Source organism: Pipistrellus hanaki (genome assembly GCF_964339955.1).
Source record: "Pipistrellus hanaki genome assembly, chromosome: X".
Taxonomy (NCBI): Eukaryota; Metazoa; Chordata; class Mammalia; order Chiroptera; family Vespertilionidae; genus Pipistrellus; species Pipistrellus hanaki.
The window spans coordinates 10,713,898-10,739,947 of NC_140524.1; the positions used below are offsets into that span (position 1 = coordinate 10,713,898).

Sequence of the window (26,050 nt, forward strand, 5' to 3'; positions counted from 1 at the left end):
GAACACGGGGCAGGGAGTTCCCTGCTTGTGACCCGCGTGTGCCCCCAGCCTGGCCCAGTATAGCGATGAGAACATGATGGACCCTTACAACCTGGCCGTGTGCTTTGGGCCGACGCTGCTGCCCGTGCCCCCTGGGCAGGACCCCGTGGCCTTGCAGGGCCAGGTGAACCAGCTGGTGCAGACGCTCATCGTGCAGCCCGCACGGGTTTTCCCGCCCCTCGCCCAGCTGCCAGGCCCTGTCTACGAGAAGTGCATGGCACCGCCCTCCGCCAGCTGCCTGGGGTACGCTCTTTGTGCTGCTGGGGGGTGGGGTTCGGGGGGGTGTCTGGCGGAGCCCCCTCAATACTCATCGTCTTCGCTTTACTCTGGGCCTCAGGGACACTCAGGTGGAGGGTCTGGCAGGCGAGAACGAGCCGGAACTGGAAGCTGGGACCCCGGCCCAGGAGGATGGTGAGGGTGTCTGGAAGGAGGACCCCACCCTGGCCCTGCCCTGAGTGCCCACTGCACCCCCCCGCTCAGACCCCTTCTCCTCCTCAGTCCTGGAGGGCATCGTGGAGGCGGTGGCCTGCTTCGCCTACACGGGCCGCACAGCCCAAGAGCTGAGCTTCCAGCGCGGGGACGTGCTGCGGCTGCACGAGCGGGCCTCGGAGGACTGGTGGCGGGGCGAGTGCGCGGGCACCTGGGGGCTCATTCCGCACAAGTACATCACACTGCCCGAGGGGTGAGTGCCCCGTGCTGTCCAGGACCCCCCCCCCCCCCCACAGCGGCCCTTCCCCGGGGCCTGGCCCTTTCCTGCCCCAAGTCCCAAGTCTCAGGGTCTGGAGGCTTTCTTTTAAAGATATATTTAAATATTTTATTGATTTTTTCACAGAGAGGAAGGGAGAGGGAGTTAGAAACATCGTTGAGAGAGAGTCATCGACCAGCTGCCTCCTGCACACCTCCTATTGGGGATGTGCCCACAACCAAGGTACATGCCCTTGACCGGAATCGAACCTGGGACCTTTCAGTCCGCAGACCGATGCTCTATCCACTGAGCCAAACCGGCCAGGGCCATAAAGATTTTTTAAAAATTGATTTCAGAGAGGAAGGAAGAGGGAGAAAGAGATAGAAACAATAATGAGAGAGAATCAGATTGGCTGTCTCTTTTTTTTTTTTTTTTAATATATTTTATTGATTTTATACAGAGAGGAAGGGAGAGAGATAGAGAGTTAGAAACATCGATGAGAGAGTCATCGATCAGCTGCCTCTTGCACACCCCCTACTGGGGATATGCCCGCAACCAAGGTACATGCCCTTGACCGGAATCGAACCCGGGACCCTTTAGTCCCCAAGCCGACACTCTATCTATTGAGCCAAACCGGTCCCGGCAGATTGGCTGTCTCTTGCACACCCCACAATGGGGATCAAGCCTACATTCTGGGCATGTGCCCTGACCGGAAAACAACCTGTGACCTCCTGCTTCATAGGTTGACGCTCAACCACTGAGCAACACCAGCTGGGCAGTCTGTAGGCTTTCTGTGTGCCCTTCTGAGCACTTCTTGCTGCCACTGAGGCCCAGAACCTGCTGGCCCCCAGCACCCTAAACAGGCCATCTTTCTGACCCCAGAGCAGAGAAGCACGCGGTGGGCCCGGGGCTGCAGGCTGGGGAGCTGCTGAGCAGTGCGGAGGGGCTCCCGGCTGCGGAGACCACCCAGCGGTGAGCAAGGGGAGGTGGGCTCCTCAGAAAGTCCCTTCTGGTGGCCTCACTGCCCGCCCCCATCTGAGCACTGCCCTGGGGGCCAGCCCTGTCCCGGGCAGCAGGACATGGTCCGGGCTGGAGGGGGATGGGGCCAGGTTTTGGGCACAGTGCGGGGAGAGTTGTCTGGGTGAGGAATGCCACAGGAGGAGAGAATGGACCCGCCCAGCCAGGCTCTCTGTCTTTCCCTTGGCCACACCCTGGCACGGGAGGAGTCCCTGCCAGGTTGTGCAGACTTCCCAGGGCCCCGCCTGGCTCACTGTCTGTGCCCTGCAGGCCAGAGCTCTGTACCCAACCCGCGGGCTCATCTGGGCACAGACAGCACTGCTTGGTCCCAACCTCCCCAGACCGACATGTGGAGGTGGATAAGGTGAGTGGGGATATGGCTGAGTGGCAGAGGGGAATATCTCTCCTGGGGGGGGTCCCCTGCCCCCTTCATGAACCAAATTTCCCCCCTGAGGTTGGGTCTGCCCTTCCTGACCCCAGACAGGCTGGCTGAGCCCATCCCAGAGAGGGGCAGGCCAGCCAGGGAAAGGATGTGCCCAGCGGCAAGACAGGGGTGACCCGGAGGCTCATGCATTTGGGCTTCATGGTTCTTTTTAAAAATATATATTTTATTGATTTTTTTATAGAGAGGAAGGGAGAAGGATAGAGAGTTAGAAACATCCATGAGAGAGAAACATCAATCAGCTGCCTCTTGCACGCCCCCTACTGGGGATGTGCCTGCAACCAAGGTACATGCCCTTGACCGGAATCGAACCTGGGACCCTTCAGTCCGCAGGCCGATGCTCTACCACTGAGCCAAATTAGTTAGGGCTAAAAAATATATTTTTATTGATTTCAGAGAGGAAGGGAGAGAGAGAGAGAAGGAGAGAAACGTCAATGATGAGAGCGAATCATTGATCAGCTGCCTCCTGCACGCCTCCCCCTGGGGATCGAGCCTGCAACCTGGGCATGTGCCCTGACTGGGAATCGAACTGTGACCTCCTGGTTCATAGGCCAATGCTCAACCACTGAGCCACACCGGCTGGGCTGACTCCACTTTTCTTACGTGGTTGGTTCTCGAGTGGGAAGTGGTGAGTGGGTTGGGTGAGGGGGTACCGGGCAGGCTTCAAAGCTGGAATCTAGAGCCAGGCTGGGTGGCAGGTGGTGACATGGCAGGAGCTTGGTGGGCCAGGGAGGATAAGAGGGACAGATGGCAAAGAGGTCGGAGGGGGTGGCTGGCTGCAGAGCTGGGCAGGACAGCGGTTCTCTCAGGGGGCAAGAGGGGGTACTGGGCATGGCCCTGGCAAGGGGTGCAGCCTGGGGAGCCCTGGCTTCCTGCTCTGTCCCTTGGACCCCGGGCACCCACCCGATGGGTGCTCCCTGCTCCCAGCTGAGACAGAGGCCCTGAGGACAGACCAGGCCTGAGGAGAGAGCTTGCGAGTAGGCTGTGTCTGGATGTGGCCCAGTGGCCAGGCTGGGAGCCGGGGGACAGGGGCTGAGAGATTCCAGGGGAGGCCGTCAGCAGGTGGGCCCGGCGGGGTGCAGATGGCTGCTGATCTGGGAACTCCTGCATGCTGGCGGCCCCCAAGGTCATGTGGGAGATCTCAGCCAGGGAGAGGGTGGGTGTAAGAAGGAGAAGGGGGCAGTCAGGGCTCAGCCAGAGGCTGATTGCTGTCCCCAGAGGAGGTGGTGACAGCCACAGCAAAGGTGGCAGGAGGGAGACTGCGTGAGGAGGAGGGACAGGTTGGTGGCAGATGGTTTTGGTTTTGGAGTGGGGGGCTCGGTGGAGGGTTGGGCAGCAGAGTGTAGGAGGGCCTCGCTCCTGCATTCGTTGTCAACACGCTGAGCCAGGGGTGGGGGAATGGCAGGGCAGTGAGGGACACCCCTACCAGATGCCCTCCCTCTCACCTCTCTGCCAGGCTGTGGCGCAGACCATGGACTCCGTGTTCAAGGAGCTCTTGGGAAAGACGGCCGGCCGCCAGGGCCTGGGGCCAGCATCCGCCAGCTCTCCCAGCCCGGGGCCCCGCAGCCCGAAGCTTCTAGGTGGTGGCCGCCTGGGCAAGAACAAAGTCTTCTCCCGCAGCCCCGGGGCGCCGGCCTCACCCTCAACGTCCCAGCCCCCGGGCCTGGACTCACCCCTTAAGCCACACTGAGGTGCTGCTGGCTCCTCAGCAGACCCTCCCCTCCCCCTAAGGGGTCGCCTGCAAGACCCTCCTCCCTCCAGGCCCTCTGCTTCTCCCTGGCCCTGGCCAGCAAGCACGGAGCACCTGCTCTTGACCCTTTGTGGAAAGAAGGACGTGGCTGCCCAAAGGACCCCCTGCCTGCCCCAGCCCTGGCTTAGGCCCCTTTGCCTGTGAGGGCTCATCAGTGGCTGTTGGGTGGTGGGTGCCCTTGCAGGCCTGCCAGTGCCCAGGCCCTTCTCTGCTTCAACTGAGGGCACAGGACTGGCGGGGGTTGGTGGGCCTGGCAGCCATTCATAAAGACTTGACCACTGACTCCCCTGTGTGAGCCAGGTGTCTTGTTTTGGGGGACTGGGCATGTGGGCACAGGGCCAACCCCTGGCACCCTCACTGCTCGAGGCCAGATGCCAGGGCACCCAGCAAAGGTGGCAGGGTGGACAGCTGGGCCAGCTTCTCCTGGGGGTCGGGGGGCTCAGCACAGGGCTGTGTGGGTTGGGGGCTTGGCCATTTGAAGCTGTCACCTGCATCATGGGCTCCAGAGTCATACATGTGTGTGTGTGGGGGGGGGGGGACGGACATGGGTCTGTTAGCCGGATCCAAGGAGACTCACTGGGTGGAAAAGGAGCTGACACTTTTATTAGAAAGACAGTGAGAGGGGAACTAAGGAGGTGAAGAAAGGAAGGTCTCCTGGCCTCACCCCCTTTCCCTCCTCCTGGGCTCCGTGGACCCCATCTCCCAGGCAGCCACGCTGCTGCCCTCCCCGTACCCCGTGCCAAGGAGCTGACCTCCCGGCCCCTCGCAATCCACAGCCAATTCCCCGCGCGCCCTCCTCTCCCAGCGAACCCCGGGCCTCTGGGAGGAGGGCGCCCCCTGGCTTCTCAGGAGGGAGTGTCCTTGGCCAGGAAGGAGCTGGCGGTGGCGCAGGACTCCTCCTGGGGCCCCAGGCTGGGCGGGGCGCGCCGCCGGGCGCAGCAGAGCAGGCTGCGCAGCTCGGAGGAGACGCTGCTGCTGAAGGAGGCATAGATCCAGGGGTTGGTACAGCTGTTGAGGCTGCCCAGCAGCATCAGCAGCACGAAGGGGGGCCCTGTGTGGGGGGAGGAGAAGGATTGGGGCTGAGGGTACCCAGGCAGGGGGGGCGACCCCATGTGCCTACCAGGGGCTGGATGTGGGGGGGGAGGGGGTGCAGGTAGAGGTGCGTACGCAGCCAAGCCCCGGCGTTCCCTGTGGCACTGCCACAGCCACACCCACCTTCCCTCGGTGCCTCCGGGTCCCACGCCGCCCACAGCTGCACCAGGAAGAAGGGCGCCCAGCACAGCACATACACGATGACGATCACCAGCGTCATCCTCACGGTCTTGGCCATGGCTGCCGACACAGGGGCTCCCTCGCCGCCGGAACTGGCTGTCCGGCTGGAACTAGATCTCCGGCGCCCTCCTCGGCGCCCCCTGGCCCTCTCTGCTGGCCCGGGCAGCAGGCTGGCATGAATCTCCCGGAAGATGAGCACCTGACAGGCAGCGATGCCCAGAGCAGGTGCCACGAACACCATCAAGGCAATCCAGGTGACGTAGGCGCGCAGGCCCCAGGGCTCGATAAAGATGGCCCAGCAGTCAAAGACCTCGCTGCCGTCGCCCACGTTGCGCCGGGCAAAGATGAAGAGCTGGGGCAGGCTGAAGAGCAGCGAGAAGGCCCAGGCCAGCAGCACTGGCTGGTTCCAGTGCGCGCCCCCTCCGTGGCGGTAGGCCCTCATGGGGCGGCAAATGGCGCGGTGGCGGTCCAGAGTCATGGCCAGGATCATGTAAGAGGAAGCGTACATGCCCACCATCTGCAGGTACTTGACGGCCCGGCACAGGGCATCAGGCCCTTGGAAGCGGTCGGTGGCATCCCAGGCCAGCTGGGGCAGCACTTGGAACAGAGCCACCACCAGGTCGGCCAGGCACAGGTGACCGATGAAGACGTGCATCGGTGCCCAGCGGCCCCGCCGGCCCCGCCGCGCCAGGGCGCCCAGCACCAGGCTGTTGCTCAACGCCACGGCCACGAAGACTATGGAGAGCAAGGCCAGCTCCGCCTGGGCCAGCAGCGGGTCCCGGATGTCCGCACGCTCCTCCTGGCTGCTGTTCCCGGGTGGGAGAGGCTGAGAGAGGGGTCGAGGCACAGCTGGGCAAGGAGGGAATGGGATGGGGTGGGGGGAAGGGGAAAGGGCTAAGTTAGGGGGTGTGCTCTGCAGGGGGCCGCCTGGAGAGAGGGTGAGAGAGGTCCCCGAATCGGGCTTCTAGGCTTCCTCCAACCCCACTGCAGCCAGCCCGCTTGGCTTTGCCCCGTCCAGGGAGGGGAGGGGCCCGGGGGCTGGAACCTTACCAGAGATGGTGGGAGCCGTGAGCATGGTGGGGTGTCCTGAGCGCCTGGAGGAGACAGGGTGGCGAGCTCAACCTCCCACCCCAAGGCCGGCCCCACTGCCCAGACTCTTTGGCCAGAAGCCCTTAGGGTGGCACGGTGTCTGTGTGTGGGGATGGGGTGGGGTGGGGGTACCAGTCTGTACGTGCAACTGTGTGTATGCACATGTGTGTTTTCCAGCGGTTGGGCGCTGGTGTGTGTGTGTGTGTGTGTGTGTGTGTGTGTGTGTGTGTTTTCTAGCGATCAGCAGCTGCGGGGACACCCTTAGCTGGATCAAGCTTGGTGAGGTCTGGCCCCACCGAGCCAGGCATGGACCCTGGGGCCCTGCTCTGCTCCTCCTAGAACTGGGCAGGGGAAGACAGAAAGAGGGACAATGAAACAGACGGACAAACGGAGCCTAGGACGCACCTAGGCAGTCCACAGCCCCGAGGCAAACATCTAGAACCCGTGTCCTAACAGAGACGCAGAGCGCAGGGGGCGGGCTGGGGTTGGGAAGGGCCTGCGTGCCTTCCTTGGGGACCCTCGCAGCCCCTTACCTGGCTGGGCTCCTGGGGTCCTGGGAGGGTTCCTGGGAAGCTGGGCAGCAGCGGGCTTGAAGGTGTCCCAGGAGCTCAGATCTGCTCTCCATCGCCCGCCCCGCCCCAGCCCAGCGTCTGGGAGTGACCTGCCCAGGGGGGGACTTCCTCTTTCCTCCCCCTCCGCCTTCCCTGGCCTCCTGCCTGTGGCACCGGGAAGGACTGCTTCCCTTCCCGCCCCCAGCCCCTCCCAGGTCTGTCCCCAGGATTCCATTCCTGAGGCCGGGAGACTGGTCCCCAGCGCGGCCCGGCTGTGACTGCCAGGCCGGCTCCCCACCTCCCACTCTGCCCCTGCGGCCCCCTCCCCCCATGGGGCCCAGCTTACTAAAATGCTGGGTCTGGCAGGCCTCTGGGAGATCACTTAGTTCAGCGTCTCCATCCTATACCCGGGGAAACTGAGACCAGGGCTCAGGACCCCCCAGCTTTGCTGTGGTAAGCTTGACGCCCCCTTCCCAAGCCTTCTGTCTTTGGGGCGGTGTGAGGAAAGGGCGAGAGCGCCAGGAGACCCCGCTAACACAGAGGGCCGGCCCTCCCAGGCCCACGAAGCCCCTCCTCCTCCTCAATTAGGGCCAGCCGGAGATGAAGGACAGGAAGGGAGGAGGTGGGGTGGGATCAAGGTCTTACCGTGCCCTGTGAGATCCAGTTTCCTCTGCCCCGCTCCTCCCCCACCTGAAACTACCTGGCCCGGGAGGAGGGGGCTTCTGAGCTCCCACACTAGTGCGTATGCAGCTCCACTCCCCCTCACGCACACACCTCACTTATATGAAGCAGCCACATGCCCACAAAGACATACGCACTTGACGTCACAGACAGACACACGTGTGGGCTTCCCTGCCAGGGGCTTCAGGCTGGGCCTCCCCCGCCTCCTCCCCTCTCCTCAGGCTCTAGGACTCCCTCAACCTCTCGCCCAGCCTTCTCCCCCATCCAGGCGCCCCCATTCACCCCTCCCCTGCCCTCGCTCAGCCCAGGCTGGCCCAGCCCAGCCCAAGGCGGTAGCCTGCGCAGGCCAAGGGCCAGGCTCTGGCCAGAGTTCGCCTCTTTTTTCCTGTTTATCCGTCTTCTCTGTTGACCTGCAGAGGCCAGAACAGCCCCTCACCAACCGGGCCCAAGTACAGCCAAGGCCAAGGTCTCTTCCTACCCAGACAGACTGGCTGTCCCCCACCCCCCCCCTCCCAGCCTCTGACTGGGCAGCAGGAAGGTGGGGGCAGGTGTCTTTTAAAAAAAATATACTTTATTGATTTTTTTTACAGAGAGAAAGGGAGAGGGATCGAGAGTTAGAAACATCGATGAGAGAGAAACATGGATCAGCTGCCTCCTGCACACCCCCTACTGGGGATGTGCCCGCAACCAATGTACATGTCCCTGTTTTGCCATCCCCAGCTGTGTGACCTTGCCCAGGCTATGCCCAGCTTGCTGCGCCTCAGTTTCCCCCTCTGTACACCGGGAATCTAATGATCGAAGGTGGACTTATGGTGGCCCAGCTGGTGTGGCTCAGTGGTTGAGCGTCGACCTATGAACCAGGAGGTAATGATTCCAGTCCCAGTCAGGGCACATGTCCAGGTGCTGCTCAATCCCCATTGTGGGATGTGTAGGTGGCAGCTGTTCAATGATTCCCATCATTGATGCTTCTATCTCTTTCTCTCTCTCCCTTAAAAAAAAAAAAAAGGCCCTGATTGGTGTGGCTCAGTGGGTAGAGCATCGGCCTGTGGACTGAAAGGTCCCAGGTTTGAATCCAGTCAAGGGCATGTACCTTGGTTGCGGGCACATCCCCAGTGGGGGGTGTGCAGGAAGCAGCTGATGTTTCTGACTCTCTCCCTTTCCCTTCCTCTCTGTAAAAACAACAACAGCTGAAACCGGTTTGGCTCAGTGGCTAGAGCGTCGGCCTGCAGACTGAAGGGTCCTGGGTTCGATTCCGGTCAAGGGCATGTACCTTGGTTGCAGGCACATCCCAGTGGGGGGTGTGCAGGAGGCAGCTGATCAATGACTCTCTCTCATTGATGTTTCTAACTCTCCCTCTCTCTCCCTCTCGGTAAAAAAATCAAAATATATTTAAAAAGCAACAACAACAAAAGAAAACAAAAACAATAAAATAAAATAAAAAGAGGAGGACACACAGAGATAGGATGGGCAATGTCCTGACCCGCAGGTGAGGCGCCTCCAGAAGCGCCTGCTTTAACCGCGATAGGGCAGTGCCTAGAGGCTGGCGAGAGAAGCCCCTGGGACTGGCCAGGAAGGGGTGCCAGCCTTCCCGGGCAATCACTTCCTTATGAGTCTCTCCGCTTGGATTCTCGGATTCGCAGGGCTGGATCCCAGCGGAGAGCTGACGCAGGGCGGGCCCCGGGCCATGAGGCCGGGCCGTGACCATCTCTGCTCTGTGCACTCCTTGTTTCCTGTTGTTGAGCCAGGGACAAGTGTTGGGGAAGGCCCCCTTCCTGTCGCTTTCTCTGAGCTCCAAGAAGCAAGGGGAGGGGTTTGTGTCCACGACGAGGCCAGGACAGAAAGGGAAGCTGCTCTGGAACTCGCCCCTGGCCCGCCAGAACAGTCCCGGGGGGCCTCCGAGGATCTGAGAGCCACCAAGGCGGGAGGGTGTGTCCGAGGGAGCCTGGCTCTCCAGCTGAGAGCCCCGGAGGCTCAGGAGCTCGTGGTGCACGTGCTGGCGCTGCGTGGGCACCGGGCTAGGGAGAGGCCGGCCCGGCTGAGTCCCGTTGCCTGCAGCAAGGAGCCAGTCAGAGGGGAGAGGCCACTCACAGGGGACAGGAAAGATGGAGCTTGGCAGCAGTTCGTGGGAAGAAAGGCTGACTGGATTACTCACTCTCAGGGCCAGTGCGTCAGCAGAGATGGCACTGGGCTGCCCACTGGGCTGCCCCTGGGCAGCACGTACTGAGAGCAGGGCACATTCCTGGAGACAGGCAGGCGAGTGGGGGCCCTGGAGAGGAGACAGAAGGCAGGATCCTTGAGAAATGTTGGAGGGGGTGGCCTAACTGGCCCACGCTCACCCTGGGGAGCACTGGGAAATTCGTTCTGGAAGGCTGGAGAAGTGGTTGGCCATGGGCTGGCCAGTTACCCTCAGTGGGCCTGGGGCCTGGGGCCTGGGGCAGGACTGAGGGGACATCCTCCCCACCCCCCTACCCCCGGGGCAGCCCCTCTGCCCTGCTTTCCGCCACCTCCCTCTAAGATTCCACTGGCAGAAAGCACGCTGTGTGCGGTCCAAGTGTGGGGCTCTGTCTCCACTCTCCTCCGGTCTGAGCAGCAGCCAGGAGGCCCCGGGAAGCAGGGAACACGGGCTGTCCCAGGTGCCAGCCGCCAGGGCAGAAGGTCAGAGCTGGCAGGACCCCAGATCTGCCTGGCCTGCTTTCTCACTGGCTCTCTGTAACCAGAACCTTTTATTTATTTACATTTTGATTGATTTCAGAGAGGCAGGGAGAGAGAGAGAGATAGAAACACCAATAATGAGAGAGAATCATTGATCGGCTGCCTCCTGCACCCCAGCTCCCCTCCCCCACTGAGAATTGAGCCCACAACTCCAGCATGTGCCCTGACAAGGAATTGAACCATGACCTCCTGGTTCATAGGTCAACGCTCAACCACTGAGCCAGGACAGCCAGGCTGTTAATCAGGACCTTTTCCCCCCCTTATATTGTATTGATTTTTTCACAAAGAGGAAGGTAGAGGGATAGAGAGTTAGAGACATCAATGAGAGAGAATCATTGATCAGCTGCCTCTTGCACACCCCCTACTGGGGATGTGCCCGCAACCAAGGTACATGCCCTTGACCAGAATTGAACCTGGGACCTTTCAGTCCGCAGGCTGACGATCTATCCACTGAGTCAAACCAGTTTTGGTTGGATAGACTCTTGAAAGACATTTGGGATGAAAGCGTAAGAGGAGCCAGCCAAGGACACGGAGCAGGAGTGATGGAAAACCAGGAGAGCGCCGGGCCAGCGTGGCTCCGTGGCTGAGCACCGACCTATGAACCACGAGGTCACGGTTCCATTCCTAGTTAGGGCTCATGCCTGGATGGCGAGCTTGATCCCCAGCGTGAGGCGTGCAGGAGACAGCCAATCAATGATTCTCATCATTGAAGTTTCTCTCTCTCCCTCTCCTTCCTCTCTGAAATTACTGAGAATATAAGAACACACCAGGAGAGCTTGGGTTCACAAGACTGGGAGGACAGACAGGAGCCCCGAGGGAAGGAAAGGCACAGCAAAGCTGCTGAGAGGCCCAGAGAAGGAGGACTCGCCCCTACTGGACATCTCTTCTGACTGGGCGCACATTGCATATGGCGGACCTGCGTGGCAGTGGGAAGAATGAATGGGCTTACACCAACTGAAATGATGCCCGAGGAGCACAGCGAGGAGAGCCTGATGTCATTCATGTGCCTGGGAGAGGCCCGGATGGGAGAAAGAGCTTTGAGTTAAAGGACGGGATCAAAGGACAGGATAGAAGAGGGGAGTGAGGGAACGTGCATGCAAGTGTCCACTGGGTCATGCATGGGCCAAGGACAACAGGAAGATGGGGTGACCATTCATCGAAGGTCCAAAGTAAAGTTCAATAGAGCCTGTTTGCAAAGTTGCAGAAGGAGGAGGGTGATAGCTGGTGTGTTAGGAGCCCTGCAGGCTGGGAAGGGCAGGGTCCTCCTAGGAGGCTCTGGGGCTCCCCTCTCCTGGGTTGAGGAACTGGGGTGTACAAGGCAGGTGAGCAGTTGAGGGCTGTGTCCCCAGATGGCCATGAGGTCCCCATCTGAGAGGAAGGCAGCCTGTAGGAGGCGTCTCTCTCTCTCTATCTCAAAATATATGATTTCAGAAAGGGAGGAAGAGGGAGAGAGAGAAATATCAATGATGAGAATCATTGATCGGCTGCTTCCTGCACGCCTGCCACTGGGGATGGAGCCCATAACCCGGGCATGTACTCTGACAAGGAATGACCTCCTGGATCATAGGTCAATGCTCAACCCCTGGCTGGGCAAAAGATGTTCCTTTTTTTTTTTTTTTTTTTTAATATATTTTATTGATTTTGTACAGAGAGGAAGGGAGAGAGATAGGGAGTTAGAAACATCGATGAGAGAGAGTCATCAATCAGCTGCCTCTTGCACACCCGCTACTGGGGATATGCCCGCAACCAAGGTACATGCCCTTGACCGGAATCGAACCCGGGACCCTTCAGTCCCCAAGCCGACGCTCTATCCATTGAGCCAAACCAGTCTCGGCAAAGATGTCCCTTTTTGGTCAGAGTTATACAGGCATGTGGCTTGAAGTAGCAGATTGTTCGAGGCTGAGGCTTGTAAGAAAAAGCAGCAGCTGCTCCTCATTTCGCCTTCCCAGGGCAGAACCAACCGGTTTTAGCTCCTTCCAGGGGTTCTCTGAGTAATTACCTCTGTGTGACTCAGACATGAACCTCCGGCTCTTGTTCACCATCGCCACCACCGCACAGCCCCCGCCCCCCCGCCTGCCTTCCATACAGCTGCATCTAGAGCCGCGTCATCGGTGCCCAATGCTTCCACTCTTCTGACTCTTGTGGCTCAGCTAATGATTTCTCTCCTTGTCCTGAATGACTTTAAAAAATATATTTTTAATTGATTTCAGAGAAGAAGGGAAAGGGAGAGAGAGAGAGAAACATCAATGATGAAAGAGAATCAATCATCTATCGGCTGCCTCCTGCACGCCCCCCACTGAGGACCCAGCCTGCAACCCGCGCATGTGCCCTGACCAGGAATTGAACCGTGACCTCCTGGTTCACACAGGTCAACCCTCAACCACTAAGCCATGCCGGCCGGGCTTGAATGGCTTAAAAATCAGCTTCATTGAGGTAAGATTGGCATAAAATGAAATTCACAAATTGTTTGATGAGATTTGCCACGGATACAGTCGTGTAACCACCACCATTATCATGACATAGGATGTTGGCATCATTCCAGAAAGTTCCCTCATGGCCCTTTGCAATCTTTTTCTCCCACCTGGAGCCTAGCAACCAGGATGTTTCTAGCACCACAGATTTGTTTTCTCTTGAATTTTATTTAAGTAGAACCATAGAGCATGTAGTGTTTCGTGTCTGGCTCCTTTCACTCAGCGGAGTCTCTCTGCTGTGTGTCAGGAGTTGGTTCCTCTTACCAATAGTGCTAAGTAGGGTTCCATTGTGTGCATGAACCACAGCTCATTTAGCCCAGTGCCAGCTGATGGGCAGATATGTGGGTTGCTTCCAGTTTGGGGCTGTTATGAAGAAGGCTTCTCTGAACTCTTGAGTACAAGCCTTTGTAGGCACATGTTTTTATTTCCCCAGAGAAATCCTTAGAAGTGGGGCTGCTGGGTCATATGATAGGTGTATGTTTCAGTTGATAAGAAACTGGCAAATTGGCCCTAGAGGGTTTGGTTCAGTGGATAGAGCGTCGGGCCTGTGGACTGAAGGGTCCAAGGTTTGATTCAGATCAAGGGCACATGCCCGGGTTGTGGGCTTGATCCCCAGTAGGGGGCGTGCAAGGGGCAGCTGATTAATGATTCTCCCTAACCATGGATGTTTCTATCTCTCCTTTCTTCTTCTTTTATTAAAAATATATTTATTGAATTTTTTACAGAGAGGAAGGGAGAGGGATAGAGAGTTAGAAGCATCAATGAGAGAGAAACATCGATCAGCTGCTTCCTGCACACTCCCAACTGGGGATGCACCCGCAACCAGCCTTTAACTGGAATTGAACCTGGGACCCTTCAGTCCGCAGGCCAACGCTCTATCCACTGAGCCAAACTGGTTTTGGCTCCTTTCTCCTTTGAAATCAATTAAAATATATATAAGAAACTGGCAAATTGGCCCTGGCCAGTGTGGCTCAGTTGGTTGAAGTGTAGTCCCACGCAGCAAAAACTGGTGGGTTCGATTCCTGGTCAGGGCATGTACCCAAGTTGTGGGCCCCTGGTTGGAGCACATGTGGGAGGCTGGCACCAATTGATCTCTCTCTCTCTCTCTCTTTCTCTCTCTCTCTCTCTGCAAAAAAAGAATTGCTTTCCACACTCATCATATAATATGACAGTTCTATTTACTCTGCACTTACTATGCCAGTCTGTTATTTTGCTTTCAGCCTGTGTAATCTTAACCATTTTATTGGTATTTTATAAAATATTTTTTTAAATATATTTTATTGATTTTTTACAGAGAGGAAGAGAGAGAGACAGAGAATTAGAAACATCGATGAGAGAGAGACATCGACCAGCTGCCTCTTGCACACCCCCATCGGGGATATGCCTGCAACCAAGGTACATGCCCTTGACAGGAATCGAAGCCGAGACCTTTCAGTCCGCAGGCCAACGCTCTATCCACTGAGCAAAACCGGTTTCAGCTTTATTGGTATTTTTCTTGGGGTTTTATTTTGCGTTTTCCTTATGACTGGTGATGGTGAGAATCTTCATACACTTATTTGCCATTTGTATATATTCATTGGTAAAGTAATCAAATCTTTTGTCAATTTGTTCATGTTTTCTCAGTCATTAGTTGTAAGAGTTCCTTCCCTTTTGACATACTTTGGTTACAAATTCTTTAACAGATATGTTTTGCAAATATTTTCTCCCAGTCTGTGGCTTGCCTTTTGATTTGACTAAAAGTGTCTTTTAAAAAGGAAACATTTTAAATTTTGATGAAGTCTAATTTTATCTGGGGTTTTTCCATAGTTTGTATATTTGTGTCCTATCTAAAAAGTCTCTGCTTAATCCAATGTCACAGATATTCTGCCATGATTTCTTCCAGATGGTTTATATTTCAAGCTCTTATATTTAGGTCTGGGATTCATTTTGAGTTAAATGTTGTGCATGGTATGAGGTAAAGGTCTGGGTTCCTTCTTTAAAAGTTTTTTTTTTAATACATTTTTATTGATTTCAGACAGAAGGGAGAGCAAGAGCTAGAGAGAGAGAGAGAGAGAGAGAGAGAGAGAGAGAGAGAGAGAGAGGGAGAGAGAAACAATGATGAGAATCATTGATTGGCTGCCTTGGGCATGCCCCACACTGGGGATTGAGCCTGCAACCCAGGCATGTGCCCTTGACCAGAATGGAACCCAAGACCCTTCAGTCTGCAGGCTGACGCTCTATCCACTGAGCCAAACTGGCTAGGGTTGGGTTCTTTCCTTTGCATGCAAATAACCAGTTGTTCCAGCACCATTTGTTCAAAAGACTGTCCTTTCCTCATTGAATTATCTTATTACCTGTGCCACAAACTGTGTGTGGGTCTATTTCTGGCCTCTCAATTCTGTTCCACTGTCTATCCTATCCTTATGCCAATACCTATCTTGATCACTGCAGGTTTATAGTAAGTCTTGAACCCAGATAGTATAAATTCTTCAACTCTGTTCTTTCTCAAAATCATTTTGGTTAGTCTAGGTAATTTGCATTTCCATGTAGATTTGAACATCAGCTTGTCAGTTTCTACAAAAAAAGAGCTGGATTTTAATTACCATTACATTAACTCCATAGATAAGTGTGGGGAAAATTGACATCTTAACCATAATGAGTCTTTCAACCCATGAATAGGCTATTTGTCTCCATTTATGTAAGCTTCTTTCATTTCTCTCAGCAATATTTTTTAAAAAGATTATTGATTTCAGAGACGAAGGGAGAGGGATAGAGAGACAGAAACATTAATGATGAGAGAGAATTGTTTGATCAGCTGCCTCATGCACGCCCCACACTGGGGATTGAGCCCACAACCTGGGCATGTGCCCTGACTAGGAATCAAACCGTGACCTCCTGGTTCATAGGTCAACGCTCAACCACTAAACCATGCCAGCCAGGCTAGACTTCTTTTGCTGTGTTTCATATTTACCTATATTCTGAGTCAAGCTACTTGACAAAAAGGTCTGATTTAGGAAGGCGTTTAGCTTTATAGCAAAAGTTTTCTATCTCCAGGTGCCACCTTCAAAGGAATTGACTTTACAGTGCTGATGTAATCTGCTGGTTCCCTTTGAACCATGTGCAAAAAATTACGGCAACTCTAGGGAAAGTCAGATACCAAAAAATGGAACAATATACACTGAGTGGCCAGATTATTATGCTCTCTGAACACACAATAATCTGGCCACTCAGTGTATATCCTATATAATAAAAGGCTAATATGCAAATTGTCACCTCGACCAGGAGTTCGACCAGCAGGCAGGCTGGCCAACCACCTATGTCCCCTCCCCTGGCCAGGCTGGCCAGGCCCCACCCATGCACGAATTCATGCTCTGGGCCTCAAATATATATGTATACACACTGAGTGGCCAGACTATTGTGTATTCAGAGATCATAATAATCTGGCCACTCAGTGTATACAGTTGAGAAAAGTATAATGTGAAGTTTTCCTCATCTAAGAATTAATAAATGGAGCTTGGGCAGCTGGAGACTCGGCATCGGCCAGGCAGCCCAGGTTCACAGTGCCCAAGAGCAAGGTCAGCTCTGTGGAGGGGGCGGCTAAGGAGGAGCCCAAGAGGAGGTGGGCCAGCTTGTCAGCCAAACCTGCTCCTGCAAAAGTGGAAACGAAGCCCAAAATGGCAGCAGGAAAGGATAAATCTGCAGACAAAAAAGTGCAAAGGAAAGGGAGAAGGGGAGAAGGGGAGAAGGGAAAGCAGGCCGACGTGGCTGACCAGGAACCTAAAGAAGATCTACGCCCTGGCCGGTTTTGCTCAGTGGATAGAGCATCAGCCTTCGGTCTGAAGGGTCCTGGGTTCGATTCCGGTCAAGGGCATGTACCTTGGTTGTGGGCACATCCCGTGGGGTGTGTGCAGGAGGCAACTGATGGATGTTTCTCTCTCATCGACATTTCTAACTATCCCTCTCCCTTCCTCTTTGTAAAAATATCAATTATATATATATAATTTTTTTTTTAAGGCTGAAACCGGTTTGGCTCAATGGATAGAGCGTCGGCTTGGGGACTGAAGGGTCCCAGGTTCGATTCCGGTCAAGGGCATGTACCTTGGTTGCGGGCACATCCCCAGTGGGGGGTGTGCAAGAGGCAGCTGATCGATGACTCTCTCTCATCGATGTTTCTAACTCTCTATCTCTCTCCCTTCCTCTCTGTAGAAAATCAATAAAATATATTTTTTTAAAAAGAAAGAAAAAAAAAAAGAAGATCTACTTGTGGAAAATGGAGAACTGAACACGAGGAGAGTCCAGCCTCAGAAAAAGCAGGAGAAAAAGCAGCCAAGTCTGATGAATGTCACCTGCCTTTGTCTCACAGTGGTCCCTGTCTTCCTTCTTGGACAATCCAGAGGAATAGTTTTATCAACTATTTTGCAAATGCAAGTTTTTTAGTAGCTCTAGAAACATTTTTAAGAAGAAGGGAACTCCACTTTATCATATTTTTTTAAAAAAATATAAATGCTGCCGAAACCGGTTTGGCTCTGTGGTAGAGCATTGATCTGTGGACTGAAGGGTCCCAGGTTCAATTCCGGTCAAGGGCATGTACATTGATTGCGGGCACATCCCCAGTAGGGGATGTGCAGGAGGCAGCTAGTCGATGTTTCTCTCTCCTCGACATTTCTAGCTCTCTATCTCTCTCCCTTCCTCTCTGTAAAAAATCAATAAAATATATTTTAAAAATAAAAATAAAAATAAAAAATAAAATAAAATCTTTCCTACCACTTTAAAAAATATATATATAAATGCTTTTTGTTAAGAGGTGAAATCATTTGCTGGCTGTTTATTTTTTGGCACAACCAGAAAATAGTGGGACATTGAATATGGGAGACTTTGATTGTCTTGGGTGTCAGCTTAGCATTCCATAGGTGGGGGTAGTTTTTATATCCTAGAATACAAAGCATACGAAATGGCAATTTGGAGTCAGTCGTGCGTTTGCCGTGTCCTGAACATTTTAAATTACTTCTGTTCACGTGCTTTTGGTAGAATTGGTTCCTAAAGAAAACCAGTCCTTCATCTTGGCTCTCCCTGTCAGAATTTTGTGCATCTGTGACATCTTTGTGGCGGCAGTCCAGTTTTCCTAGTAACTCTGTCAATGTGCTGTGAAAGATGGAAAATCTGATTATGTAGTACATATGCTATTAAATTGTGTATTATTGGGGAAAACTAAAAATTAATCAATGAAATAAAGCATGAACTATGGTCGCCTTGGTTTCGGGAAACACACATTGCGGAATTCCATGCTTGCTCTCATATCATCTCCACGGACAGGGTTTTGTCGGCCATCACGTTTTTAAAAAATATATATTTTATTGATTTTTTTACAGAGAGGAAGGGAGAGAGCTAGAGAGCTAGAAACGTCGATGAGAGAGAAACATCGACCAGCTGCCTCTTGCACACCCCCTACCGGGGATGTGCCCGCAACCAACGTACATGCCCTTGACCGGAATTGAACCTGGGACCTTTCAGTCCGCAGACCGACACTCTACCACTGAGCCAAACCGGTTTTGGCCCACCACGCCTTTTGCTTTGTGGGTTGTAGTAGTGAAGGAACGCAGTCGCACTTGCTCAGAATTGGTAACGAATTTGGTAATGAACTCTTCCCATTCTTCAGATGCAAGCAAATCTTTTTCTGTATAGATCAGCAGGTCAAATGAATAAGAAACTTCCAACCGTGGCAGAAATGGCACTGTAGCTGTGATCTGTGCCAATGAGGGGATTTCTGAGTAGACTATGGGTAGACTATCATCTGTGACAGCCTTGTCACACTCAATATCAAACTGCCATCTTTCTTATTTAAAAAAATATATTTTATTGATTTTTATTTACAGAGAGAAAGGTAGAGGAATAGAGAGTTAGAAACATCGATGAGAGAGAAACATCAATCAGCTGCCTCCTGCACACCCCCTACTGGGGATGTGCCTGAAACCATGGTACATGCCTTTGGCTGGGACCCTTGAGTCCTCAGGCCAATGCTCTATCCACTGAGCCAAACCGGCCAGGGCCAAACTGTCATCTTTCAAGGGCCTTCCCACTTTCAATATTCGTGATGACTACCACTGGTTTCTAAACAGAATAGTTGTTACCAGGCCAGCGTGGCTCAGTGGCTGAACATCGACCTATGAACCAGGAGGTCACAGTTCGATTCCCGGTCAGGCCACATGTCTGGATTGTGGGCTCAGTCCCCAAGAGGGAGTGTGCAGGAGGCAGCCGATCAATCAATCATTCTCTCTCATCATTGATGTTTCTATCTCTCCCTCCCCCTTCCTCTCTCTGAAATCTATAAAAATATATTTTAAGATATAAATACATTAACTGAACACTTGTATAACCAGTCTTTTAGTCGTTCCACCAAATTATTGAGTTATTTCATGAGCTCAGAATCAGTAATTACAAGCAAGGTGGGCCCATATTTCTGCACGAGATAAAGGTTCCAGATGCCACGCCGATATAAAATGCTGTTGATGCCAAATGAGAAGAACTCAGCCAAGATTTTGGTGCTCTCCTGCTGCCTGGAGAGCTGCCTAGCCATGCCAGGCCCACAGCCTTAGCCGCGTCCACCACACAGGGTGACTGACCGCAGGGCTCGCCGCTAACTCATATGCATTTGATTTTTTAAAATGTCTTTTTACAGCTGGTGTGTTCAAACCATTGTCCAACGAAGTCCACACATTGCATTTGGTTTTATTTTTGAGTCGCTTGTAATCTAAAATAATCTCCAACACACCTGTATCTTATTTTATTTTTGTCAGCCACACTAAAGACATTTTTTCCATGGATTTTTTCGGGATAAAGCCTACAACCGAGGTACGTGCCCTTGACCGGAATCGAACCTGGGACCCTTCAGTCCATGGGCCGATGTTCTACCAGCTGAGACAAATTTGCAGGGCCCATATGTACTTGATATTTTTCAAGTAACACTGAGCATTGTTCACTCAAGTGTGGTGGCTGAATGATCTCTTTGACATAAGGACCTAACTACCTATATGAGGTCAGCGTCTAAAGCTTACTTGGGCTTAGTTGGTTTGGCTCAATGGTTAGAGAGTCAGCCCTCGGACTGAAGGGTCCTGCGTTCATATCTGGTTAAGGGCACATACCTCAGTTGCAGGCTTGATCCCAGGCTCTGCTAGGGATGCGTGTGGGAGGCAACCAAACAATGTGTCTCTCTCACTTTGCTGTTTCTGTCTCTCTGTCTCTCACCCTCCCTGCCACTCTCTCTAAAAATCAATGGGAAAATATCCTCAGGTAAGGATTAAACAAACAAAATTTTTTTAAAAGCTTATTTAGATATGAATTACAGCAAATTGTAATGTTAGAAACAGAAAATAAGCATTTGATTAAAGCAGGGGTGGGGAACATCTGGCTGGAGGGCCGTATACGGCCCGTGAAATATTTGGTCCGGCCCTGCCAAGGCATTAGGGGTGAGTTAATGAAATGTTTGACCAAATATAGCAGCCTAATTTTTAAGTGGATAATTTTATATGGCCCGTGAATGATGTTATAAATATACAAATGGCCCTTGGTGGGGAAAAAGTTTTCCCACCCCTGGATTAAGGGGTCTGTAATGGTAATTTTTGATCCAGAAATGTCATTTTACTGGAAAATTGTGAAAATTTACATTGTGGCACTTTGCATGTGTGTTTTTTTTTAATCATTACAGAGCATTTCGAATGCTGTACATTTTAAGGGGAATAACATTCTAGTTTTGTTTTAAAGACAGACAATTTTTAAAAAAAGTAAAATAAATATATTTCCTAATTTAACTTGGGATTTTTTTCTTTGATCCATGGGTTATTTCGAAGTCTATTTTTTTTCAATTCCACATATTTAGAAATTTCCTAGAAATCATTTTTTTATTGATTTAAAATTCAATAGCACTGTGGTCAGAAATTCTATGTTGTGTGATTTCTCTCCTTCGTAATTTATTGAGGCTTGTTCTGCTCTGAATGTTATCTATGTTGGTGAGTGTACTTGACAAGAATGTGTATTCTCTTGTTGCTGGGTGTAGGATTCTAAAAAGATCAAGTAGGTCACTTGGGTTGATATTGTTGAGAGTTGATGGTCAAATATATCTTACTGAGTTTTCCTTATTATAATTTAAAAAATATATATTTTATTGATTTTTTACAGAGAGGAAGGGAGAGTTAGAAACATCAATGACAGAGAGTCATCGATCAGCTGCCTCCTGCACACTCCCTACTGGGGATGTGCCTGCAACCAAGGTACATGTCCTTGACCAGAATCGAACCCGGGACCTTTCAGTCCGCAGACCGCTCTACCACTGAGCCAAACCGGTTTCGGCCCTATTATAATTTTTTTATTTTATTGAATTTTTACAGAGATGAAGGGAGAGGGATAGAGAGTTAGAAACATTGATGAGAGAGAAACATCTATCAGCTGTCTCCTGCACCCCCCCACCCCCACTGGGGATGTGCCTCCAACCAAGGTATATGCCCTTGACCGGAATCGAACCTGGGACCCTTCAGTCTGCAGGTTGACACTCTATCCACTGAGCCAAACTGGTTATGGCATAGTTTTCCCTATTATTAAAAAAAAAAAAAAATATATATATATATATATATATATATATATATATATATATATATATATATATATATTATTACTGATTTTAGAGAGGAAGGGAGGAGAGAGAGCTACAAACATCCACGATTAGAGAGAATCATGGATTGGCTGCCTTCTACATGCTCTCCACTGGAGACTGAGCCCCTAACCTGGGCATGTGCCCTGACCAGGAATCAAACTGCGACCTCCTGGTTCATAGGTCTGTGCTCAACCACTGAGCAACACCGGCTGGGCTCCCTATTTGTTTTTATCAATTACTGAAAAGGGTTGTTAAAGTCTGCGGCTCTGTTTGAAGATTTGTCTGTTTCTAGAACTCTGTCCACTTTTGTGCCATGTATTCGGTGGCTTTGCTATTAGCTGCTTACAGATTTATTGTAAAATGATGATGTCTTCCTGATTAGTTGTCCCTTTTCCATTGTGAAGCGTCCCTCTTTATTTCTGCTAATACTCTTTGTCTTGAATTCCACTCCGATATGAATATAGCCATACAAGCTTTCTCCTGCTCAGCGTTTGCGTCGTATATCGTTAACCCCCGTTTTATGTTCAGCTTGTCTGTGTCTTTATGCTTCAAGCGCGCTCCTTGTAAATAACATATAGCTATTTTATCGAGCCTGGCAGTCTCTAGCCTTTTTCACCGGCGTGTGCGGCAGATTGTGTTTTGCAAAGGTAGCCCCAACAATATCTCCCATCCCACATGCTCCTCTGGAAGCTTGCCATGTTCCCATCAAGTGGTGGAACTGAGCCCGCCCCCTGTGATCTGGGGAGGCTTGTGACTTGCTTTGAATCAACATAATGCGGTCAGAGTGACGCCGCTTGATTTCCGAGGCTGGGTCAGAACAGGCAACGCGCTTTCTGCCCTGTTAGCAGGGATACTCGCTCTCCCTCTTCCAGCCTTGAGCAGCCCCACCCCCACCAGCAAGTCCAGTCTCCCTGAGGCTGCCCTGCTGGGAAGAAGCCCAAACTAGCCAGCCCTCATGGAGAAAACAGGGAAGGACTCTGAGACACACAGAGAGAGATGGCAGACCACTGCTACCGCTTCAACCCCTGTCTGACCATCAGCCAGAGCTGCCCAGCCGAGCCCTCCCCAGATTTATTTTTTTCAGAGAATTCTTATTTATTTATAGATATGTACCTTTTTTCTTCTTTTTAAAATAATATATTTTATTGATTTTCTGCAGAGAGGAAGAGAGAGGGATAGAGAGAAACATCGATGAGAGAGAATCATCGATCAGCTGCCTCGTGCACACCCCCTATTGGGGATGTGCCCACAACCAAGGCACATGCCCTTGACCAGAATCGAACCTGGGATCTTTCAGTCTGCAGGCTGACGCTCTATCCACTGAGCCAAACCGGTTTCGGCAAGATAATTCTTTTTTTAAAAAAAATACATATTTTATTGATTTTTTTTTTTTTACAGAGAGGAAGGGAGAGGAATAGAGAGCTAGAAACATCAATGAGAGAGAAACACCGATCAGCTGCCTCCTGCACACCCCCCACTGGGAACGTGCCTACAACCAAGGTACATGCCCTTGACTGGAATCGAACCTGGGGCCCTTCAATCTGCAGGCCAACGCTCTATCCACTGAGCCAAACCAGATAGGGCCCCCACATTCTTATATACAGGGTGGGGCAAAGTAGATTTACAGATCTGAGCACACTAAACACAGCTTATTCTTATATTATTATTGAAAAACAATAATTTTATTAATTAAATTATTTAATTTTTTTTTATTGATTCAGAGAGGAAAGGAGAGGGAGAAGGGGAGGGAGAGGGAGAGACAGAAGCATCAATGATGAGAGAGAATCATTGATTGGCTGCCTCCTGCTCACCCCCTACTGAGGATCGAGCCTGCAACCTGGGCATGTGGCCTTGACTGGAATCGAAACCGGGGTCTTTCAGTCCACAGGCCGTCACTATCCACTGAGCCAAACCAGCTAGGGCTATTGTATTATTATTATTATTATTATTATTATTATTATTTTAAATGTAAATTCTTTATTGTTTAAAGTATTACATAAGTCTCCTTTTCCCCTCCCATCGACCTCTTCCTGGCCATTCCCACCCCCCAGCAATGTCCTCACCCCATCCCCCAGTGTCTGTGTCCATTGGTTATGCTTATATGCATGCCTACAAGTCCTTTGGTTCTCTCTTACCCCTTCCTCTCCCCTGTCTTCCATCTGAGGTTTGACAGTCTGTTCCAAGCTTCTGTGTCTCTGTATTTTATTTATTTATTTATTTATTATTTTTCAAACAATATATTTTATTGATTTTTTTACAGAGAGAAGGGAGAGAGATAGAGAGCTAGAAACATCGATGAGAGAGAAACATTGACCACTGCCTCTTGCACACCTTCTACTTGGGGATGTGCCTGTAACCAATGTACATGCCCTTGACCGGAATCGAACCTGGGACCTTTCAGTCTGCAGGCCGACGCTCTATCCACTGAGCCAAACCGGTTTCGGCTCTGTATTTATTTTTGTTCATCAGTTTATGTGGTTCATTATATTCCACAAATGAGTGAGATCATGTGGTATTTATCTCTTCTGACTGGCTTATTTCACTTAGGATAATGCTCTCCAGTTCCATCCATGCTGTTGTGAATTGTAAGAACTCCTTTTTCACAGCAGCATAGTATTCCACCGTAGTGTACCACGGTTTTATAACCCACTCATCTGCTGATGGGCACTTAGGCTGTTTCTAAATTTTAGCTATGGTAAATAGTGCTGCTATGAACATAGGGGTGCATATGTCCTTTCTGATTGGTATTATTTTTCATACAAAATAATTGTAAAACTTAAGTTTGTCCCTCCCTGTGTGTGTGTGTGTGTGTGTGTGTACATGTATATATAATTTCAAGTGCATAATTCAGTGTCACTAACTACAATATATTCCCAATGTTATACAATCACCACCTTGATCTGTTTCATTTTTTCAAAACATTTTTTGTACCTACTAAGAAATAACTTTCCATTCTCCTCAGCTTCTAGTAATCTCTAATCTATTTTCTGTCTCTATGAATTTGCCTATTCTAGCTATTTCATATAGAATCATACGATATTTATCCTCTCATGTCTGCCTTTTTCACAATGTTTCCAAGGTTCCTCCATATTGTGGTATATATCCAGACTTCATTCCCTTTTATTAGTGAATAATACTCTATTGTATGGCTATACTGCGTTTATCTATTCATCAGTTGATGGGCATTTGGGTTGTTTCCACCTTTTGGCTATTGTGACTAATGCTTCGATGAACATTGGTATACATACAGTATCTATTTGAATCCCTGTTTTCAATTCTTTTGAAGATATACCTAGAGTAGAATTGCAGGATCACAGGGTAATCCTGTTTAGCTTTTTGAGAAATGCCTTTCGCATGTATATATATACTTATAGAAACATGAGCAGTAAGAACATTATTGTACTTATTTTAAAACACCAAATGTTGGAGCAATTTGTTATTTTTAATTTTATTATTATTTTAAAATATATTTTATTGATTTTTCACAGAGAGGAAGGGAGAGGGATAGAGAGCCAGAAACATCGATGAGAGAGAAACATGGACCAGCTGCATCCTGCACACCCCCTACTGGGGATGTGCCCGCAACCAATGTACATGCCATTGACCGGAATTGAACTTGGGACCTCTCAGTCCGCAGGCCAACACCACTGAGCCAAACTGGTTTCGGCAATTTGTTATTTTTTTAAATATATATTTTTAAATTTATTTTGGAGAGAAAGGGAGAGGGAGAGAGAGATAGAAACATCAATGATGAGAGAGAATCATTGATTGGTTGCCTCCTGCATGCCCCATATTGGGGATATAGCCTGCAACCTGGGCATGTGCATTGACCAGGAATCGAACTGTGACCTCCCGGTTCATAGGCCGATGCTCAACCACTGAGCCATGCAGGCTGAGCATGGAGCAATTTGTTATGCAACAAAAATAACTAGGATAGAGTTTTAGTCCATTTATATTTAATATAATCATGGATATCTTTGGGTTTAAGTCTACCAACTCATGTGTGGCTTCTATTTGTTCTATTAATTTTTTCTTCTATTTCTCCTTTTCTGCCTTTTTTGAGGGGGAAAATAGGATTCTGTAGTACTTGGTGTTCTTTGTTGACTTATTAGATATAAATCTTTTTGTGCTATTTTTAAATTGTTTCTCTAGAGGTTACGTTTCTTTAATTTAGCACATTCTAGCTTCAAAGAAATATTCTACAATTTGATGAACAGTATAAGAATGTTACAACAGCCGAAACCGGTTTGGCTCAGTGGATAGAGCGTCGGTCTGCGGACTGAAAGGTCCCAGGTTCGATTCCGGTCAGGGGCATGTACGCTGGTTGTGGGCACATCCCCAGTAGGGGGTGTGCAAGAGGCAGCTGGTCGATGTTTCTCTCTCATCGACATTTCTAACTCTCTATCCATCTCTCTTCTTCTCTGTGGAAAATCAATAAAATATATTTTTTTAAAAAAAGAATGTTATAACAGTATTGCAATTGCAACGGTCCCACTCTTTGTGTTCTGGTTGTCATACAATATTTTTACATATGACATAAAATTATTTTTATATCCAATATGCAAAAAGTAATCCACATTATACTGTTATTTTATAATAACAAATTGCTCCAAAACAGTAAATAATCATATATATATATATTTATTCTTAGTGATATTTTGCACTCTTTTCTTCAGCCTGGTATAATTCCTCTTATATCTAAATAATTTAGCCTTTTT

General features: G+C 50.5%; 2 protein-coding genes and 1 pseudogene across 6 annotated transcripts in view; 1 reads left to right on the top strand and 2 right to left on the bottom strand.

The window, feature by feature from the left end:
• Nucleotides 1–4,235, top strand: part of ARHGAP4 (Rho GTPase activating protein 4) — a 28,278-nt gene extending 24,043 nt beyond the window's left edge. For 2 of the 3 annotated variants that reach the window (XM_084871050.1, XM_084871051.1), the window contains 6 exons: nt 49–282; nt 377–450; nt 538–721; nt 1,607–1,696; nt 2,012–2,105; nt 3,640–4,234. In XM_084871050.1, the coding sequence (XP_084727176.1) occupies nt 49–282; nt 377–450; nt 538–721; nt 1,607–1,696; nt 2,012–2,105; nt 3,640–3,873 (910 nt within the window). In that variant the 3' untranslated portion in view covers nt 3,874–4,234. Of the gene's footprint in view, nt 1–48; nt 283–376; nt 451–537; nt 722–1,606; nt 1,697–2,011; nt 2,106–3,639 lie in introns of all 3 variants that reach the window. The other variant, XM_084871049.1, reaches the window with a different exon arrangement.
• Nucleotides 4,236–4,515: 280 nt separating this feature from the next.
• Nucleotides 4,516–7,023, bottom strand: AVPR2 (arginine vasopressin receptor 2). 2 transcript variants are annotated; one of them, XM_084869353.1, is made up of 4 exons: nt 6,828–7,023; nt 6,256–6,299; nt 5,223–6,054; nt 4,516–4,984 (listed from the first exon to the last, which is right to left on the bottom strand). In XM_084869353.1, exons 1-4 carry the CDS (start codon nt 6,917–6,919, stop codon nt 4,594–4,596), a joined length of 1,359 nt encoding a protein of 452 aa, XP_084725479.1. In that variant the 5' UTR covers nt 6,920–7,023; the 3' UTR covers nt 4,516–4,593. The 2 variants fall into 2 exon arrangements, with proteins under 2 accessions (XP_084725479.1, XP_084725480.1); XM_084869354.1 differs by having other exon boundaries at nt 5,149–6,054.
• An 11,172-nt stretch (nt 7,024–18,195) lies between these two features.
• LOC311615545 (mitotic spindle assembly checkpoint protein MAD2A-like) lies at nt 18,196–19,262 on the bottom strand (annotated as a pseudogene). The gene is made up of 3 exons: nt 19,041–19,262; nt 18,747–18,796; nt 18,196–18,517 (listed from the first exon to the last, which is right to left on the bottom strand). The product of its transcript is annotated as a mitotic spindle assembly checkpoint protein MAD2A-like (transcript).
• Nucleotides 19,263–26,050: the final 6,788 nt, after the last annotated feature.